The sequence below is a fragment of the Varanus komodoensis genome, unplaced genomic scaffold, assembly GCF_004798865.1.
Source record: "Varanus komodoensis strain SLA01 unplaced genomic scaffold, ASM479886v1 scaffold32, whole genome shotgun sequence".
In the NCBI taxonomy this organism is placed as follows: domain Eukaryota; kingdom Metazoa; phylum Chordata; class Lepidosauria; order Squamata; family Varanidae; genus Varanus; species Varanus komodoensis.
In genome coordinates, this window is record NW_025335798.1 from 9,414,379 (window position 1) to 9,426,776 (window position 12,398).

At 41.0% G+C, this 12,398-nt stretch overlaps 1 protein-coding gene across 9 annotated transcripts in view; it reads right to left on the minus strand.

The window, feature by feature from the left end:
• CLASP1 (cytoplasmic linker associated protein 1) overlaps positions 1 to 12,398 on the minus strand; it is a 222,703-nt gene that overhangs the window by 178,036 nt on the left and 32,269 nt on the right. For all 9 annotated transcript variants that reach the window (XM_044438058.1, XM_044438065.1, XM_044438064.1 and 6 more), the window contains exon 2: positions 1,191 to 1,680. In XM_044438058.1, the coding sequence (XP_044293993.1) occupies positions 1,191 to 1,385 (195 nt within the window). In that variant the 5' untranslated portion in view covers positions 1,386 to 1,680. The remainder of the gene's footprint in view (positions 1 to 1,190; positions 1,681 to 12,398) is intronic.

Consider the following 12,398-nt stretch of genomic DNA (forward strand, 5'->3'; position numbering starts at 1 on the left):
CACCAAGTAAAAGAGACACAGGGACAAGCTGGTGCACACAAACAGTTATTTCAAGGAATTAAAATGGCCTCCACATGACAATCATACCATGGATAAAGACCTGAGATAGAACCATTCATCCAGCTTCCTCTTTCAAGGCATAAGTGCATTCCTGGAGCTTATTATAGGGATTTCTAGAATATTTGCAACGAATGCATCAAAACATATACAGACTCAACACAAAAACTTCACCACAACCCTGTCTAGTTGGATCATTTGTATCATCCATGCAATTGGGACTTTTGCCAAAACCCAGGGGCAGATGTGTGGCAAAATTGTTGTTTCTATTGCACATCAAGAATGATGGTAACTTGACACCAGATAGTGGTTGGCTGGTTGCAATCATCACTTCTCTTATTCACCTTCCAAATACTCTTCCTGCTGAAGAACAGTTATAAGGTAGGATGATATATAACAAGAAATGTTGGTCTACCATTAAAAGGAGCCATAGTTTCTATAACGAGCAGCACAACCTGCCCTGCGTCCCAGGGTCAGCATGCCAAGCTATCGCCAAACAGCACCACCAATGGTGTGACATAGCAATGGGAAGACTTGCACCATAATGACACCAGGAAGGATACCTGGGAAATTTTAGTTCATGTTATGGTGGGCAAGAAACATAAAGCTGAAATTCTGGGCAGCAGCTCTGTGTTTCTTATCTCATGAAGTTCTGCCAATATGCAAAGCAATATAATATGCAATATAATATGCAGAATGCAATGTAATGTTATACAAATATTGTAACAAGAAATTTTTAAAGGAAGCTCAAGAAATCAGAGTCGACTAATTTAAATTTTTGTCATCCTTTTTTCTTAATATCCAAGGCTGCTAGTACCTGGCCTTGTACTTCATGCTAATACAAATGTTATCCATCCAGGCTGGAACATCAATACAAGCACTGAACCAGAAGGAATACTGGTCCAATCCTTATTTTTATGTTTATATGTGTAAACATCCTTTACTAAGGTGAAGTGCCACAAAACTTGTCACTATGTTATCAGTCAAGAGTCCTAAGAATGCAGACTGAATAGGGTTTTCAAGCTAATAGCTTAAAGACTCTGTTCCAAATCTGATGAAAAAGCCTGTGGTAATGAGACAGAGGTGAAGAGATGTTTGACCTTAGCAACCTCATTCCTGCAAATCAGTCTTACCTTATAATTGCTGGAATTTACCCATGAGGTAGCAAGACCATCAACCATTTTATCCAGCATGGTCTGATCATGTTCAAGATCAGCAGATTTCTGTTTATCTGAGAAATAATCTATCAGTTCTTGGCCAACCTGAAGCCTCTTCCCAACATCTTTCTGCAGAACCTGTGCCAAGCAATACTCCATTGTGGGCTCCATGATGTGCTAGAAAAACAGCACGGGCAATGGGGAAGCTAGGGGGCAGCAGGTTTGAAAAGTCCGGCTGCAGATGTATCCTCTAGGTCGCCTCTTTGTTCGATGAAGGTTACCAAGGGCCTGGATTTCAAAGATATGATTCTGGGAATGGCAACAATGCACCATGTGTGTCTGAAGAGCAGCTGGCAGGTTATTAAAAGTTCAATTTAAATAACTAGTAATAGATAAATAAAGCAGAGAGTGGACCAGCCGGGCTGTATGACCAGGTCTGCGGTGCTTTCCAATTCAACAGTCCATCCTGCAAGAAAATTTTAAAGAGGCATAGGTTAGAGACAAACCAAAATAGAAAGAACCAATAGCACAAAGTCCCAGCCAAGATACTTGTCACTTCCAGGTTTTGTTTTTGAAGTTGTTTCTTTATTGGCTCCTTTACAACTAGCTTCCAAGAGAGAGATCCAAAAAATCTGGGTCTAAAAACAGGGGTCAAGAACTTGGAGTATTCTCTTGTCTTACATAGTGCTGTAGCCCGCCCCACAAGTAGAGCAAATGCTGTTATACGGAGCACCGGCTGCTAAGAGCACACACAGACGTTTTGTTCAACAGTAACAACCAATGCCAGCAGCGGCTTAAATATGGACTTCTATCAGTCAACTTTCTACTGAGATTGATGCCTTGCCACAGGGTTTGTCTGAATGAATCAGATATTACCAAAATAAACAAAAAAGGAAAGGCATGGAAAAGTACTACCAAAGCACTCTCTTCCTCTTGTGCTTCTGCACTTCTCCAACATGTAGAGCAAGTGAAAGCAAGATGGGCTTAAAGGTGCAATGACAGCAGAAAGCATACTTGGGTGACATATTAAACCCTAAAGCCACTATCAAGTTTAAAATGTGGTTTAGCTAATACTGTGAGAGATGCCCCATAGGAAGGAGTGTCATCATGCGGTGCCCAGAGAGCTATTTGTACTCTAGTTGCCATATGCCAGCATTTGTTAATACAAAAATTCTATCAATAGCATCACTGTTGAAATGCACTAACTACACAATACTGCACATGTCTACTCAGAAGTAGGCCCCATCAACCTCAGCAGGACTCATGCCCCGGAAACTGCGTAAGACTGCAGATATTGCTAAAGCCTCCAAGGCTGAGAAATCTGGCTTCACCAAGGTTTCTACTGAAAGCAACAGGGCACAGAAGTTGTCACGCATATATTCCTAACAAAAATTGAACCAAGTACCCAAGGGCTGACATTTCATAATTCAAACAGGAAAAAAAGGTGTCACTGTTTTGTCAACGTGCAAATCTTAAGTCTACAGTTGTGTCCCCCAGTGCAGTGGGTTATGAAGCCTGTAGGTTATGCATCTGTACACCCTCAACATATTACTCTATCACACAGGATGTAATAAGTAATACCTCCACGTCTGGAAAACCATCGGTCTAGTCTTTCTCAAAGGTGCAAGGATAGAAGCAATCCTAAGCACACTTACCTGAAAGTAAGCTTAATCATAAATCAGTAGGACTTGCATCCAAAAAAAGGGAAACAGCAGAGTGACACAAACCTACATTACAGCTTAGGGTTCCTATGCAAGCAAAGGGAGAGCCAATAAATAAAAGACTAGCCCACTTGTGGTGTTGTTATTGGTTTTTTGTTTTTGTTTTTTAAATAGCACCAAGAGGGAACACCATGTGTCCAGGTAGGGATCAGCATTCCCAGACTTGAGAAGCTCTGGGGAAAGAGCTTCAGCTTGCCTGGGAACCATCCGAACCAGCTAGATGTGCAGTCTTGGAGTGCAGCTAATGGGCTGCAACTTAAAACGGCTTCAGACATGCTCTTCGTGACTGAAGCCTACTTTCTTTGCATGCATGCATTCTTTGCACCCTAACCCAACAGGATGCCCTGCAGCAGTGGTGCCCTACGTCAAGTGTGTTTATATAAATAACTCTGCACATATCCTTAGGTATGAGGTGAGAGCAACATGGACTTTCAAGCATGGTAAGAACACAAAGCAACCCATCTTTGGGGCCAAAGCAATGTATGCATTTATTTCTTATCAAATCCTTTGTTATCAAAATTCTCCTATTGAACCAAATTTTATCTTAGTCAAATTCACAGAGGACAAGGCTATCAATGGCTACATATTAATTCTACTGCCTTGGAATACCAGTCGCTGGGGAATACAAATAGAATGGACTACTGTAGAGCTCAGGTTCTGCTTATGAGCTTCCTGTGGCCATCTGGCTGACCACTCTAGGAGCAGATCAGGGGCTAGGCATGTCTCTGGTTTGCTTCAGCAAGGCTCTCCTTCAGTTTTAATACCCACAAGCTAGAGCCAATGCATGACTGCTGTGAACAAAACAGTATTCCTCTTACACCAGACCTTGATGCAAATTAAGATTCTGTCTCACCTTCTGCCAGATCTAGGCAAACAGTTTACAAACATTTCATCTGGAGTAAACATCAATCATTAATTTTCTCAGGCTTTATATAAATAGGTGCTCTCAGTAAGCTTAAGCCACATGTGTTGAGAGCTGCTATGACAAAATTATTTATTACTGGGAGACACACCTCCCCTGCACATTTCTTTTAAATGGGTGCTGGACACACAGAAATAAACAAAAACACACACACTCCACTAGTGCTGACTTGCCTTGCATGTGTTATCTATATGTGCATGCCTTTAAAAACCGGGCGTTCAGCAGGACTTTTCTGCTTTTTAGAAAAGCCAAGGAAGCATATGCTGGTGGTTCCCTCCATGACAATACTGCCAGCTCTTCTGTATCACTTTACAAGCAGCTGCAGCCTCTCCATTCCTCCCCTCCCCCCACCCATCATAGTGAAATGAATCTCACTTGCACATATTCTAATACAGTGCTCTCTCCATTAAATCCGGCCAATATACTTCCCCCTTCCCCCACCTACACATGCCCCACAGCCCTTCAACTTCAGTCTCCCATGTACTCACAGTATACAAAAAACAACTTGCTAAGGCATACAACTCTCCCCTTCTCCCAAAGTACCCTAGATTTGCAGGTGCCCTTTCACTTGAAAAAGAAAGAACTCTAGCAACAACATTTTAAGCTCCTGGCTGTATAGGAAATTAGGGCATATTTGAAGGAAAGCAGGTCAAACTCAGTGCAAAAGAGGGGAGGGGGGAATCAGACGGCTGTAAAGTAGATCACTTGCTAAGTAAACAAGCAGCACAAAAACTATAGGCATCACCCAGTCCAAAACAAGACAGAAGCACATCCTAATTGAATTCTAGCAGATGAGCAGGGCCTCTGCAAAGACAGTTTACTGCCTGTCTTCTTGTACATAGGAACTGTATTTCCAGGTCATCATTACTGCAGTTCCTTCTTTTGCAGAGGGCAGCAGAAGCCAGTAAAGATTTCCTCCACCAGAAATTCAATTTATTTGTATCTTGCTTTTCCATAACAATAAACAATTTGAAAATAACACTTCTTTAAATAATAACTACATGAATAAGATGCAAAAATTTCCCTCACCGAATCATAAGGCACAAACTGAAGTCCCAGGGCACCAGAATAAAATCCATCCCAGCCTCGCTAAAAGGTGTGTTCCAGTCTGTGGCTTCAGCAGCAGGAAGAAACAGGCCCTGTTCAAATGTTACAGTTGTGTTCAGAGGCAGTTCGTAAGTTCATTAAACTATGAATTGCCACTGAGTGCCACCATTACATCTGAACAGTATCAAAGCCCCCAAACCACAGAATCCTGTAAGAGTAGAGCTAGAAGGGCTATAAGGCCATCAGGTCCAACCTGCTGCTCAATGCAAGACTCAAGTTAGAGCATCCCTAGAATAGTGGTTTAGAAAGGAAGTGCTGAGCAAGTGACATGACAACCCAACATGGGAATCAGCTGCACACTGCAGGCTGTTCGCAGAACTTGCAGCCTGACAGACAAATCTGGCTCAAATTTGCTGGATGGGATTCTGAAGAAAGAACCCTTTCTTTTGACAACTCTCAAAAGTAAGGGTGTCCAAAAAGGGCACTGAATGTAAATTCTCCCTTTCTGGAATACTTGCACATTCAGGGAAGTATGGAAAGGGTAGAGAGTACAGAGACCTATCAGAGTAATACTTAAAAAGCAGAGAATCACATTGGTTAGGGGAAGATATACTTGTTATCCCTCTGCAGGGCAAATACCACTTTGCCACTTTGCTTTTCAACTGACATCTGTCAAGTGTATTCCAATTAACCTCACTATTGTCAATGTCCAATGTTACCTACAGCAGACGTTTACCAGGAAATTGGCCAGGCAAGACTCTACATTTTGAGTAGTCATAAGTGCACATCTGTGAAAGGCCAAAAACATTTTTTTAAAATTACAAACTTAATTGTACACATTTCTGCAGCCCAAAACGTATTTTTACAAGAGCAACAAACCAGTGACAGTTGCTTCCCAGTGCTGCTTGGGCATGGATGGAACAGCTGTTCTTGCAGAGGCCTTCAAGAACAGCAAGTGGTTTTTGCTGCTTGTGGAGTGTGGGTCGCTCACTACTTCCTGCAACCTGTAATGGGACTGGTCTCCTGGGTTCAGATGATACACCAACCCATCATGGGATCAACAGCCTCTAGAAGATGCCATGGATCATCAGGGTGTCATGTTGCTCCAAAACAAGCCACCCTGTGAGAAGCAATCTGTGTTCAGATGACAACTCACTGTGGCTAGTTACCCACAATGGACTGCTACACTGTGCAAATCCAGTCACCCACTGGAAGAGGGTAAATATACACTTTCTCAGTTCTGATGTATTGTCTGCATTCTGTGCTTATGACTCATTTCCATGCATCCTTCCCTAATTTGGCACCCTCCAGATTGTTGGATGAAAATGCCTATAATTCCTAGGTCATGCTGGCAGGAAATTGTTTTATTTATTATTTTATTTATTTAACATCTACATTTTCCAGTAGTTAGAGCTCTCTGGCTGGTTTACAGCACATAAATTATGTGTTTAAATTATGGGAGCTATAGCCCAATACATCTGCAGGACACCAGGCTAGGGAAGGCACTTTTCATCTTTAATTCTACTTGCATGATTTTAATCATACTTTTGGACATTATGCTGGCATTGACAAGGATGAAAGGTGATTTTACAATGTTTCAGTAGGTAAATAATAAAGCCAAATGCCATATCCAATTTGCTAATCAACTCTGGTCAGTTTTTCAAGGCCTGGCCACACACACGGCAGTTATGCAACACCTAAAAAATGCTGCCTGAAGGATGTCCCGAAGAAACAGGGGCAGCAAATGGGCGGGGGGTACACACAACAATAACTGGTATTGTTCTGCATTTTGTATTTTACATGCCACCATGGACAACGAGGCCGAAAGCATGCTTGATTAATATGAATTCTTGGAAGAGCTCTCTGAGTAAAGCAGCTCAGGGCCATTTCAAAGAGACTAGCCAAAAGAGGTTCAACTAGAATCTCTCTTTGTTTAGAAAAACTGTAGTGCAAGCCTTGAACCAAGCTCATTATGCTTGTAAGCTTTCATTTTTCAGCTTCTGTTGTTGTTGCTGTTGTTTGTTGCACTAACTACAACTCTTCTTTCTGCACACTCTTTCTAGTACTAAATTAAGTTGGAAATTTTGTCAAAAGAACACAGAACTTGAGATGGGTAAGGAGAGAGAAATCCAAGGGGGTAGGGAAGGACTCTCTCTAAATGTAATGCCCAAAAGCCAGCGAATAGATCTAGCTATACAGTTGTAGAAGGAGAGAGAAACACTTCTGTCCTCATATGTTGTTGGTTGCATTTGGAGGTTGATCTTTTGTTATTGTTGCTGCTGCTGCAGTGCAGATGAGTGCTGCACATTTATTGGCAGGGACAATATGGTCCCCTCACTGCTGATTACCTGAAATGCTTTTTTTAAAACACATCCAAATTATATTACAATTGTAAGCTGAAGATAAAATAAAGCTACATCCCCAAGCATGCTTTCTTCAAAGTTAATTCTGTTAAACATCTGTAGGACTTACATTTGAGGCTTTGAACTTTCTTGTTCCCTCCTCTAACTACCACATACTGCATATCCCCTTCTCACTCCAAGTTTTTCTGGGAAGCCAAGCGGGGCTCCCAAACAGTCTGGGATATGGTTTGGTGGGCTGCTGGGGGCAAGGTGAGATGCTTCAGGAAAGACTGCAGGCCATGCATGAGATAGCAAGAGAGATGAGAGAGACGAAGTCCCCTCCTGCTAGCATCCGAGTGTTCATGTGTAATATACTGTTAGTTCTCTCCTGGATAGCTAAAACTGTGACAAAGCCCGTGGAACCCACCCCCTGCCCAACAATGAAGTTTGCTACTTTAGTGCCACTACAAATTGTTCTGTCATCTGCAGTGCTGTCACACTGGTGTGATCTTCCCCTTTGTGTGAAATGATACGTAAAACTGAACACCTTCAGGTTCAGCTGGGTGATATGTGCTCTCTTTTAAAGCAAACATCTAGGAAAACAATGAAAAGCAAAGAGGTTGCAAATGTGCAAAGATTCCGTAGAGAAGCCATGGGAGACAGTTTTGTACTTCCTGTTCCAATCACTTATACATCCAGGTGCTAATTAATTCACAGGTGTTAACTGAAGTGATGCTCTTCAGCCTTGATATTTCCCATATCTTTCATGGCCAGTGCAAGGTGGCTTTCCCATTCTTCCCAAACCTAAAGATAAACATTCAGGCAGAGTAATTTGATTGAAAAGAACTCATTCCAATATCCTATTCACACAACTCCTCAATATATCCTGTTTTGTCTGGGTGGAAGCTCACATTTCTGATATAATTTGCTGGCCTACTACATTTCTTTAAATTCCCTTCTGATCTCAATACTCCTTCTTTTGCAATCAATTCTCCTCTTGGTTCTTATGTACAGATTTACTTTATAAAGTAATCTCTGTATTTTGCTTGTGTTTACATTTTACCCTTACTGTTCCCTATAAATAGAATTATCTTTCTGCAAAGAATTAACTCCCTTCCCCCAAGTCATTTCTAAAATATATTTTTATTTTTTTCTTCTTCCATTTCTTCAGTAATATTCTAAAAAGTGCTTGTTATTTTCTATACTCCTCTCAGTTAGGAGGTACAAAAGATTTCCTTTCCCATCATATTCCCTTCCCTTTTCAGATTGATTGCACATGAGCTTTATTTAGCTTTTGCTTTGTGAAGTACTTAGGTATAGATCCATACCTCCCATAAATGGAACTATACTCCTAGATCATTCTGCTAGGGAAATGCTGGAGGTAATTTTTGCCAATTCTTTCCCCTTCCCAGAACAGTATGGAATTAGGAATGAGCAGTTGCTGATGACACCAAACTATTTTGGATGGTTGAAACCAAAAAGAAATCTGAGGAGCTCCAAAGGGATCTCTCCAAGCTTGGAAAATGGGAATCAAAATCACAAAAGTAGTTCAGTACAAACTAATATATGTTGAGACACAAAATAGACTGATAAGATCTGAGATAGTACTGACTGACCAAGAAAAGGCTCTTGAGGCTGTGGTGGACGGCTTCATGAAAATGTCTAAACATGTGCATAACAGTACAACACTCTGAACAGTACAATCCATTACACTTTTACTTGGGAGTAAGTTCCACTGAACTCAGCAATAAGCCAGTACAGCATAATGCTCTGAGTGTTCAACTGGAGGTCCAGAGATCCAGGTTCTAGTCCCCACTCAACCTATGATTCTGCACCCGTCACTCTCTGCCTAACCTACCTTCACAGTGCCGTTATGAAAGTAAAATGGAGATGAGGAGGAAGATTATGTTAACTGCCCGGGATTCCTTGCAGAAAAAAGGTAGGATAGAAATATAATAAATGCATAAACAAATGAAGTAAACTTCTGGGTAGACATGTATAACATTGTAATGGTGGTCTATAAATGCAGAATATTAATAGTAATCAGTATTTGTGTAGGAACAGGGTGGATCAATTTAAATCATGACTTAACATCTCTAAGAAAAAGAAGTCTGCTTAAGAGTTATCAGGTACACTGTTAAATGGGTAACATTCCTCATTTTATGTATAAAGATGAAGTGCACTGTTAGAAGTAAAATACTACAGACTAAACAGTACATATATTGTATTTCGTTAAGCCAAACAACCTTAAGAATATAATAAATGTTTCACATTTAGAACAATCCAGGGTTCCTTAGTTCACCCTTAACACTTCTTTTAAAAGAATAAACTGAACAAACTGGAGAGCTTGAATAATTAAAAAACAATAAACTTAGCCTGCGCTCAGTTGGCACTTACCAAGGGTCTCACAGAACTAAACTAAACTAAGGCTGTATTCCACTAACCGTAACAAAATGTCATCCCCTGTCCACCAATATCAAGTCGGTGGTAATTTATCAAGCCTACTAAGCCTTATTTATCATGCTCAGCCAGAGAAAGAATGTCCCCCATTGCTCCTTAGAGGCCGCTTTCCAGTGGAAATAAAGTCAGTGGTTGTGTTCAGACATAAAGTTAAACCATGATCACATGTTAAAAGAATGTATTATGACTATGTGTCCCATTCAAAATAGCACTGTAGTACCTTGTTTATTAAGCAGACATGTTGCTTGCTGGTGTTACTCTGCACTAGAAATAGGGGCCACCCTAAGGCTTGACACAGAATAAGCACAATAAAATTCACCACACCAAGTGTCAGGAAAATATGCTCGCCACCTCACATCACCTCCTCCAGCATAGCCAAAAGAGATCAGGGACTTCTGCTTATGGTGTGGGTTAGCTGCAGTTTAGAGTATCATCTTCACCCTAACTGGTCACTCTTTATTATGGTTAGTTCAAACACACCAGCTATATAAACTATAATTTGAACTCGGCTAGTTTCAACAAACCACAGTCAAGGTGAGTTATAACAACAAAGCCAAGGGCAGGTTAATCTAAAATGGAAACATTTTGCACAGGCCATTTCAGTTTTCTCCATATGGCTCATTTTGTCCAAGATGCTTTCCATACAGCAAATGAGGGGCATATTCTTACTTTCTAAATGGTTCAGTCAAGAAAAACAAAGTTTGAAAACCATGCAATGTTTCAAACTTCATGTTCAAATATACCAGTACAAGAAGTGCTCAAACCAGACTGCAAACTGTTAATTAAATAGGATTACATCCAAATCTTAAACTGCTTCTGTATCTGGGCTTGGGAAGCTACAATAGCATTTGTCCAGGTGCTTTAATTATTATCCACACGGCTAGTCAGACAGCAATAACCTTGCCCATCTGTCTGGTTGCAAAACAAATCCCAGAAGAATTGAGCTCTACTAGTATTGAGCAGTGACATGGGTTTCCCACATTGCAAAATACTACAAAGCTCTAGAACAGCAGTGAGCAACTTGTGGCCCTCCAGATGTTTTGGCTTACAACTCCCATCATCCTCATCATTGGCTATAGTGTCTGGGGGTGATGTTTTGTCCTATGACTAGAAGGCCACATATTGCCCACCCCTGCGCTAGAGGAATCTAATTTAGCATTTTTCTTTTACTTGCATTTAGTAAACCACAAAAGCTAAAAAAAATTATTCTAATATACCACACTCCTTCATGGATATATTTTAATATATGTTATTCTAATATACCACGACTCCTTGTTGTGGTAAAGGGGCTTGTGTAGCTCAATGAAGCTATGAGCTATGCCATGCAGGGCCACCCAAGGCGGACAGGTCATAGCAGAGAGCTCTGACAAAACATGATCCACTGGAGAAGGAAATGTCAACCCACTCCAGTATCTTTGCCATGAAAACCCCATGGACAGTATCAAAAGGCAAAAAAGATATGACACCGGAAGATAAGCCCCTCAGGTTGGAAGGTGTCCAATATGCTGCTGGGGAAGAGCAGAGGGCTAGTACTAGTAGCGCCAGAAAGAATGAAGTGACTGGGTCAAAGCCGAAAGGACACTCAGTTGCAGATGTATCTGGTAGTGAAAGGAGAGTCTGATGCTGTAAAGATCTATGCTCCATAGGAACTTGGAATGTAAGATCCATGAATCAGGGCAAGCTGAATGTGGTCAAACAAGAGATGACAAGACTGAACATCGACATTTTAGGAATCAGTGAACTAAAATGGACAGGAATGGGTGAATTTAATTCAGATGACATCAGGTATACTACTGCGGGCAAGAATCCCTCAGAAGAAATGGAGTAGCCCTCATAGTCAATAAAAGGGTAGGAAAAGCAGTACTGGGATACAAACTCCAAAATGACAGGATGATCTCAGTTCGATTCCAAGGAAAACCATTCAACATCACAATAGTCCAAGTCTGTGCCCCAACCACTGGTGCTGAAGTTGACCAGTTCTATGAAGGTCTACAACACCTTCTAGAATTAACACCCAAGAATGATGTCCTTATCATCATGGGGGATTGGAATGCTAAAGTAGGAAGCCAAAAGATAACTGGAGTAACAGGCAAGTTTGGCCTTGGAGTACAAAATGAAGCAGGGCACAGGCTGGTAGAATTTTGTCAAGAAAATACGATGGTCATAGCAAACACTCTTTTCCAACAAGCCAAGAGATGACTCTACACATGGACATCACCAGATGGTCAACACAGAAATCAGGTTGACTATGTGCTCTGCAGCCAAAGATGGAGAAGCTCTATACAGTCAGTAAAAACTAGACAGGAGCTGACTGTGGCTCAGATCATGAGCTTCTTGTTGCAAAATTTAGGCTTAAATTGAAGAAAGTAGGGAAAAGCACTAGGCCACTCACGTATGCCCTAAATCATATCTCTGATGAATATACAGTAGAGGTGACAAATAGATTTAAGGAATTAGATCTGATAGATTGCCTGAAGAACTATGGATGGAAGTTAGCAGCATTGTACAAGAGGTAGCAACTAAAACCATCCCAAAGAAAAAGAAATGCAAGAAAGCAAAATGGCTGTCTGAGGAAGCTTTACAAATAGCTGAGGAAAGAAGGGAAGTGAAAGGCAAGGGAGAAAGAGGAAGATACACCCAAATGAATGCAGAATTCCAAAGAATAGCTAGAAGAGATAAGAATGCCTTCTTA